Source organism: Colossoma macropomum, unplaced genomic scaffold (genome assembly GCF_904425465.1).
Source record: "Colossoma macropomum unplaced genomic scaffold, Colossoma_macropomum, whole genome shotgun sequence".
Lineage (NCBI taxonomy): Eukaryota > Metazoa > Chordata > Actinopteri > Characiformes > Serrasalmidae > Colossoma > Colossoma macropomum.
Genome location: NW_023494784.1, coordinates 12,085,390 through 12,093,809, shown reverse-complemented (window position 1 = coordinate 12,093,809; position 8,420 = coordinate 12,085,390). Strand labels below are relative to the sequence as shown.

At 36.6% G+C, this 8,420-nt stretch overlaps 1 protein-coding gene across 1 annotated transcript; it reads right to left on the bottom strand.

The window, feature by feature from the left end:
• Positions 1-274: 274 nt before the first annotated feature.
• On the bottom strand, positions 275-5,636 carry LOC118809758 (complement C1q-like protein 3). Its single transcript, XM_036573317.1, has 4 exons — positions 5,388-5,636; positions 2,127-2,228; positions 992-1,126; positions 275-816 (listed from the first exon to the last, which is right to left on the bottom strand). The coding sequence occupies exons 1-4, from the start codon at positions 5,614-5,616 to the stop codon at positions 536-538; spliced, it is 747 nt and encodes a 248-aa protein (XP_036429210.1). The 5' UTR covers positions 5,617-5,636; the 3' UTR covers positions 275-535.
• Between the last annotated feature and the right edge of the window lie 2,784 nt (positions 5,637-8,420).

Genomic DNA, 8,420 nt, shown 5'->3' with positions numbered 1-8,420 from the left:
AATGACAGAACCTTATTTCCAGTTAGCTTTCCAGGAATGATTATCTTAATAGCTTATCTAAAATCAACCTCTATGCATTTTAAAACTCAGAGACAGTGGACAAAGACGTGTCATTCAGAAAGTAGGTCTGTTCGGCGTTCTATGATACTTCATAAAAGATACAATGCCTTATAGTGAACATAAATCATTCATGACTTCTAAGAAAAGTGAAGATACAGTCCTCATGGCCTGATTCAACCCTGTGTGTTACAGCACAGGGATTTTTTTCACCAGGTGAGCGGAGGATTCAGGTTTAATGAAGATTCATTGTAATATTACATTGAAGTGAAGCTGCAGGTCAGCACTTCCATGCATGAATACACTCTTAATGGTCTGGGTCAGTTCAGCATTAGCAAAGAGTGGCTGTCCTGGTGTATTAGCATCATTCTGCTCAGCTGAATCTGCATCTTGGACAGGTTTAAATTTATACATCACCGAAAACACTTCTGTTGCAATTTGCATTCTTTTTGATCTGAAAGTTTGCAAATAAGCTGCATTACACAGGAAAGAGCAGGAATCCAGAGAAGGTGCTGACACTGTTGTAGCTGTCAAAAATGTGAAGACCACCCCAAAGGGTAATATACACTTGGTCTCCCTTTTCCAGCTGAAGAATGGCCCTGTTTGCTCCATTGACATCTTTATGGCTGCTGTTATAATCGTAGGTAGCCACGATTTGCTGTCCGTTCTTGCACAGATGTACACCCATGCTGTTTCTACCATTTGCAAAGGCAGAAAAGCCAAAGTAGTAAACTCCTTTGACTGGTGCGGTGAACATTCCTGAAGAGGGAAAGAATAATTCAATATTTGCATTTGTAGAAAATATAAGAAAAAAGACGGTAAGAAAGTATATTTAACTGACTGAATTTGAATCAGGTCTGTTACATCGGTGCAAACATTAAGTTGTGCACTGGTATGACCAATCAACTCTTTTGTAAGAACTTAGACACTATACCAGTAGATGGGTTGTATGCATTTCCAAAGTTTATGAAGACTTTCCGGAATACCAGAGTAACCTCAGAACTGTGTCCTCCAATCGTCTGACCACCCTCACCAAAAAGGGACGCTGAGAATGCAACATTTGGTTTTTCTGCAGAAAAGAAGCAATAAAGACGCTGTAGGCCATAATTCATCCAGTTTAAAGACAAATATACAGTCATACACAAAAAATGTAACTTTTTTTATTTAAAAGTTAATGATGTTTTAGGTCAGGTTTACACATAAATATAGAAAACTAAAGGTTTCACAAACTTTCAAGCACCACTGGATGTTTTTCTGTTACTTTATAAATGATGATGAATCAGAATCCATATATTATCAATTGTTAGTCAATATATATGGTGAGTAGTTTCAAAAGTATTTACAAAGTCCTGGCTGCTAATGCAATGTGTCTTTTGTAACCCCCAATACTGCTAATAACTTTAGGTCCCTAAATGATTTTGTAACAAACAGAAGTGATTTTCTTGGTCATGTTTTAAAAATTATGTATACGTTATTTGTCAATTTTCTGCAACATTTTTGCAGCCTGCAATCTAATGTGTGTGTGTGTGTGTGTGTGTGTGTGTGTGTGTGTGTGTGTAAACAATTATTATTAATATATGTATAAAGGCCCATAAGTTATTTACAAACTTCCTTAAGCTAGAATAGGAGATATTAGTCCATAAACAAGCTCAATAAACATTCTTATCCATCCTGCCCTGGTGCCTCCGTTTGTGACAAATGAAAAAGACCACCATTATGAATGTAGGTGGGAATCTGTTTTATTAAACTTAAGGCAAAAACAAACATTCTAAACAAAACATGAATCAAATGATGCCAGACAAACTGAAACATGAGAGCTACTCCTACCAAGGTATCTGCAGAAAAGAAGCAATAAGATAAAGGCACCGTAGGCCATAACTCAGCCAGTTTAAAGAGAAATATACAGTCAATAACAAAATATTTAAACTCTATAAACTTTATTTTAAAATTGTAACATTTTACAATTCATTGACCAATTAAAAAATGGATTTGAGATTTTATTCTGAGAGTTATCATTTAGAACTGTGTATTTTCTAAAGTATCTGAAAAGTTTACAGACACAGTCTTACCTGTTAGCTGTTTCTGAAGTTCTTCCAGTGTAACCTTCTGCTCTGCCACTGCGGATTTCAGTTCTTTGAGCTCAGAGTGAGTTTCAGGGCTGCACTGATTCCCTGTGCACATAAAATAGAAATTGCTATGGTGCCACCTACTCCCCTAAAAAAGTTGTTAAGATTAAGTTTTGCACAAGTTCAAGGTTCCAGCCAATTAGGTGGTGGTTTTATAGACCTGAGTGTAAAGAGAAGCACTCTGACCTAATTGTGAGCCACACTGGGAAAGACACATGGCAGCAGGGCAGGAGGCCTTCTTATCCCAGGGCTGCTTTTTCGATCTTTGTCATTAAGTGTTCACAGTGTGCTCAATCAAAGCTCAGTCAATTGCACGAGTACCCAAATAGAGAAAATGGCCAAAATGCCCCATGAATAATTTTGAAATTAACAACCAGGTGGGCCAGTGCTGCCTCTTATCCTGCTTGGAGCACTTAAAATGGATTATAGTTCTCTTAAATTCACTCACAGAACATCTGAAGGATAAACATTGAAGTGCATAGACTAAGACTAGAAATTGCTTCTATCAACCGCTGTCTTGGAGGGTGTTTTAGAACCCTTGGCTACATGAGGTTGTCAAACATGCCTAATGCTTTCTTTTCAGGAGACCATTCAGATATGTCATCACTTGAGATGTAAATGTTGACATAATTTTGATAGATTTATAGATTTGGCCATTTTTTGATCCTGCTTTTTATTTGGACTTTTGGCATGTATAAACTGTCAAAAACATTCTCCGTTCACATATCTTATTAAACATTATGAAACTGGAGCGCCTATGGGCCGAAAATACAAGAATTTAGATAATGCTTCATTCTGTGACTTATTATTTGCGAAAATACATGATTAACATAAAGCAGCCATTATTTTTATTGATTTTCATTCCTCTTGGCTCTTGGATCCACACTGAGTGATTAGCATGGCAGACCTCGGAACATTTTGTTCAGAGCCAAGATATTCATTCATTCATTCATTCATCCATTCATTCATTTATTGGGACTCACTTTAACCTATAGTAACCTGCATCCAGAACACTCTGGAGCATAGAACACCAGTGCCAGTCAAAAACACACTAAAACAGTATTTTAGCAAATTCTGATTCTGTTTCATTTTAGTATACATTCACTCTCAAGACTATGCCATACAATGAAATATGATGAAGACCTTATTGCAATAATTGTACCAATTATATTGCAATAAATATCTAACATGAGCCATTTGGAAACTTTTTTATATTGTATTATTTCCAAAGCAGTTAACAGAATATAACCTTGTATCTCCAAGGATACAATTTTACATGAGAAGTAAAAAACATTTCAGTTTAACTTAATGTAATAAGACTGTATTCTAAATGATTTTGGGATCATTTCTATTGGTCTGTTCTTCATGAAAACAAAATGCAACCATTTGCAAATCATTTATACCCTGTATTTATTTAAAGATAGTACAAAGACAACATATCAAAGGCTAAAACTTGTTTTTTGAAAAAATATATGCCGTTGTGAATTTGATGGCAGCAACACGTTCCAAAAAAGTTGGGACACGGTCATGTTTACCACTGTGCTGCATCACCTCTTCTCTTTCCAACAATACGTACGTGTTTGGGAACTGAGAAGACCAGTTGCTGTAGTTTTGAAAGTGAAATGTTTTCCCATTCTTACTTGATGTAGGATTTCAGCTGTTCAACAGTTCCAGGTCTTCTTTGTTGTATTTTTCATTTTAAAAAGTGCCAAATGTTTTTAGTGGTGACAGGTCTGATCTGCAGGCAGGCCAGTTTAGCACCCTAACTTTTTACTATAGAGCCACGCTGTTGTAATATGTGCAGAATGTAGTTTTACTGAAATAAACAAGGCCTTCCCTGAAAAAGATGTTGTCTGAAGGCAACATATGTTGCCAAAACCTGTATATATCATTCACCATTAATGATGCCTTCACAGATGTGCACGTCACCCATGCCATGTGCACTAATGCACCCCTGTACCATCATGGATGCTGGCCTTTGAACTGTGTGCTGATAACAAGCCTGATGGTCGTTAGCACGGAAGGTGTAGTGGCCATGATTTCCAAAAGAGAATTTCAAATTTTGATTCTCTGGACCACAGGACACTTTTCCACTTCCCCTCAGTCCATATTAAATCAACTTTAGCCCAGAGAAGGTAGCAGTGTTTCTTAGTCCTGTTTATATATGATTTCTGCTTTGCATTTTAGAGTTTTAACTGGCATTTGAGGATGTAGTAATGAACTGTGCTCACAGACAGTGGTTTTCAGAAGTTTTTCTGAGCCCATATAGTGATTTCCACTACAGAATCAGGTCTCTTTTTAATGCAGGGCTGCCTGAGGGCCCAAAGTTCATGACCAGCAAATACTGTTTTTTGGCCTTGTCTCTTGCATACAGAGATTTCTCCAGATTCTCTGAATCTTTTAATGTTATTATGTACCGTAGATGATGAAAAGTAAAGGATCTTTGCTATATCGTAGTCGTATTGCATAGTCGTAAACTCTTCCCCATTTTTACTTCTGAAAGACTGAGCCTCTCTGTGATGCTCTTTTTATATCCAATCATGTCACTGACCTGTTGCCAATTAACCACTAGGTGTTTTTAGAATTACACCACTTTACCAGCCTTTTGATGCCCTTGTCCCAACTTTATTGGAACGTGTTGTTGGCATCAAATACAAATACAAATATTTTTCAAAAACCAATAAAATTTCTCAGTTCCCACATTTGATATGTTGTCTTTGTACTATTTTCAATGAAATATAGGGTTCAAATGATTTGCACATGATTGCATTTTGTTTTTTTGTACATTTTGCACAGCGTCCCAGCTTTTTATCCCTTTGTTGTGATGTCAGCCATTATGAGCACTCAAAACCTTTCAGGTATTCAAACTACTTTTGAACCAAAAGAGTCTGAAAATGTATTTTTAACAATAGATTGGAAAAGTAAAATGTCAAACTATTATTTTGGCCTGCTTTTCATACCAAGAAAGACGTTTTTTTAAGCTGAGTGTTGAAGCTAAACATACCCAAACTATTAGCGCATCACAGTTTAATGTTAACAAAACCTTTGTGGGTTTTCTGTTTTCACTGAATTGAATTGAATTGAAAGATTGAAAGGAACCCCATATATCCCCATACCTTTAACTGGTACTAACTGTATGCATACACTAGTTATTTAATATTCTGCCAGTTGAACGCACAGTCGGCCCAACGCTTTTCTACTTACCTGTTTGTTTCTTAAGTTCTTCCAAAACAGTTTTCTGCTCCTGCACCAAGCTCTTCAGTCCTTTGAGCTCTGAGAGAATCTTGGGGCTGCAATAATATTCTGAATGTTCTGAGTCGCTCCCATGTGACCCTGTGGAGATGCCATCTTCGACCTGTGCCACAGTGAAGTGGTACAGTGAGAATACGAAGAGGATCAGTGCTCTCATTCTGAAACTTGAAGGTCTCTGCATTGTGTCTCATTATATAGGCTAACAGAGCTCTGTTCTGTAGTTAATTAACTGCATGGCTCATAGTTTAACTTGTGTAAACATAATAATCACTTCCAGGGTGGCTTTATTGTTCTGAACTTTTTTATACTTCTTTTATGAGATTTATTACCCATCATTTATAAACTGCTTCAGTGTTTTCAGTTCTTTTGAAAGCCAGTGTGATCCTGTCTGACTCAGTTTTACATGTGGCTTTATGACAGTCATTAATCATTAAGCTGCACTGAAAAACAAATGATAATATTTGAAGGAGGTGGCTATTCTGGCTGTCTGGCTAATGTGCACGTGTAGTCCTTGGGGGTAGGTTGGTGAGGTTTCTTCCACACTAGATCACTAGGAGTTGTTTTTTGTTTATTTGGCTCTTTTTGTCCTTGCTATCACAAACTATCTTTACTCTTTGCTGCACCTCATTGTTACAGCAACAACAAACACAAGCAAATATGTTCATAATTATAGACATCATTATATATGCCATAACTACTAACAGTTGACTTTTTCATAAAATTGTAAAACATGCAGATTCTGTCCAGCTGTCAGCAAGACATTACTTTGGTTACACTGATGTAGCTCAATGTTATATCTGATCGCTACCTAGAAAACTAGCATATCAAATCTGACTGATTCTTTTAACTGTAGTACATTAATTAAGAAAATCATTACTGTTGGGACAAATTCTTGTATTTCCATTTTTACAAAATATGAAAATGTTAAAATTTCATGTCGAGCAGGCTAATAGAAATAGATCAATTTTACTTGAAGAAAAAGCTCCCAGTTAAACTAAAAATGTTTTTTGTTTCTCCTGTAAAGTTAATATTTTCAAAATATGAGGTTTTGTCCCAGCACTAACAATATATTTAATATATGACCAAAAATGGACGTCAGTGGTGTACATTAGCAACACGATAGCTTGCTAGCTAAAAAAAAGAAACATTATTCCCAGTATTCTCCCCAGTTTTCAGTAGTGTCCAATTCAACCCACTAGCTAGATCTCCTCCAATCACACAATACTACCAGCACTAGGAGGGTGAAGGCTAGCACATGCTTCCTCCAAGTTTAGTGAAGGCAGCAAACCACATCTTTTTGAACTGCTGCTATGGCAATGTCACTGGACATCTCAATGTGCTTGCAGGAGAACACTAACTTCCAGTTCTGTTATGTCAGCTAACAGGCACTTGCGATGGCTAGCATTGTGCTAACTTTAGAAGTCCTATATTACCTTTTAACAATGACAGTTGTTTTTTGTTACTGTTGTTGCTGTTGTTAATCCAGTAACCAGCATTTTCAGCAATAAATAAATAAGTAATGGCAAATCAATAAATAAATAATGGCAATTAAGACAAGGTCTGGGGGATCAAGAAAACTTGCAGATAGAACTTTACATGTTGGCCAGAAAGGCAAAGCAAAATCCCCATATGGCAGCACAGAACCTGTAGGAAGGTTAAACTGATACAGGAGAAGTGATGCACTATTTTGCTGTGCAGCATTTCTTGCAAAAACATGATTCAGATGGAAATGTTTGTTTGTTTGTTTCTTTCTTTCTTTCCTAGAAAGGCTGTCATACATTCCTTCATCAGATGAAATATAGAGCCTAAGTAGTTTCTTTATTGTCTCTAACACTGATGAAACTTCTATAATGCTAATAAAAAGCATTATAAATATGCTAATAAAAAGCAGATTGTTTCTGCATTTAGATCTCCATAGTCCTCTTGAATGGCCTTTTGATTTCAGACCTTGCCTTTCTTTATCAGATTTGCAATTTAAACCACGCAGAAGCTCTCAGCACAGCTGTGTGGAACAATTTAGGGGCGTTGCTTCATAATTTTCATGAACTACATTCAAAGTAATTCATAGTAAAGCTGTTCTGAAATTCTCCTTCAGTAATATCTCCAGTGGTGAGTGAATAAAGCACACCCAAGAATGACATTGTTATGCTCTGCATGCATAATTGCCACTGTCGTTTTGAATGTAGTCAGCCACTAATTCAGTCCACATAGGTGGTTTTAGTGAGGCTCAGATATGCCTCAGTAAGCGCTCTGTGGGACCACGCATTTTCAGAGCTGCAGAGTCCCTGAACTGATGCTGTCCAGGCAAACCCCTTCCAAGCATCAATCCTCAGCAGAAATTAGACTGGCTTCCTGGAAGAACTGCATGGACAGGTGTAGGAAGAACTAATGCTGTGTTTAAACCTTAGAAGTTGCAGTTATCAGTAGTGATAGGAACAGACCTTATAGGTCCAGAGGATGAATGATAAGAATGGATAATGAAAAACATGGAGAAATGGAGAACGGCATTCTGAACCTTCTAGTAGGCGTAGTATGTCCCTACTAAACCATATCAAAGGGCCTACTGGCAATTGATGATATCAATTCAGGGGAATGATAACATTTGACTTGGGCGGAAAAAAGTGCTGCGATTTTATAGTAATCATTTCTCACTTCTAGATTGTTGATAGAAATTCCAAAGGTTCCAAATATTCAATTTTTTGAAGGAAAATAGATATTATAGTTGGAATTTGATTGTATTTATGCATATAATGCTGTTTTATGGAAAGGAAAAATCACAGAAACATTCTTTACATTTTTGCCAATGTTTTATCATCTTTTAACATTGAAATAAACAACAAAAAAGAGAGTGAATTAAATGTGATTACAATTCATTTTATAACTGTGTAATTAATAAGTAATTACATTGAAACAGTGTAGCACAAGGTTTCTCAGGGCTAAAACATAGCAGACCCATATTCTTTATGTCTTTAAAGGTTCTTGACA

What these genes read in the sequence shown, in the direction of transcription:
- LOC118809758 (XM_036573317.1), bottom strand. Translation starts at nt 5,616, where the DNA reads ATGCAGAGACCTTCAAGTTTCAGAATGAGAGCACTGATCCTCTTCGTA. An exon ending in AGAACTTAAGAAACAAACAG is followed by an intron (nt 2,229 to 5,387) that starts GTAAGTAGAAAA and finishes TTATGTGCACAG; the next exon opens with GGAATCAGTGCAGCCCTGAA. An exon ending in TGCATACAACCCATCTACTG is followed by an intron (nt 817 to 991) that starts GTATAGTGTCTA and finishes TTCCCTCTTCAG; the next exon opens with GAATGTTCACCGCACCAGTC.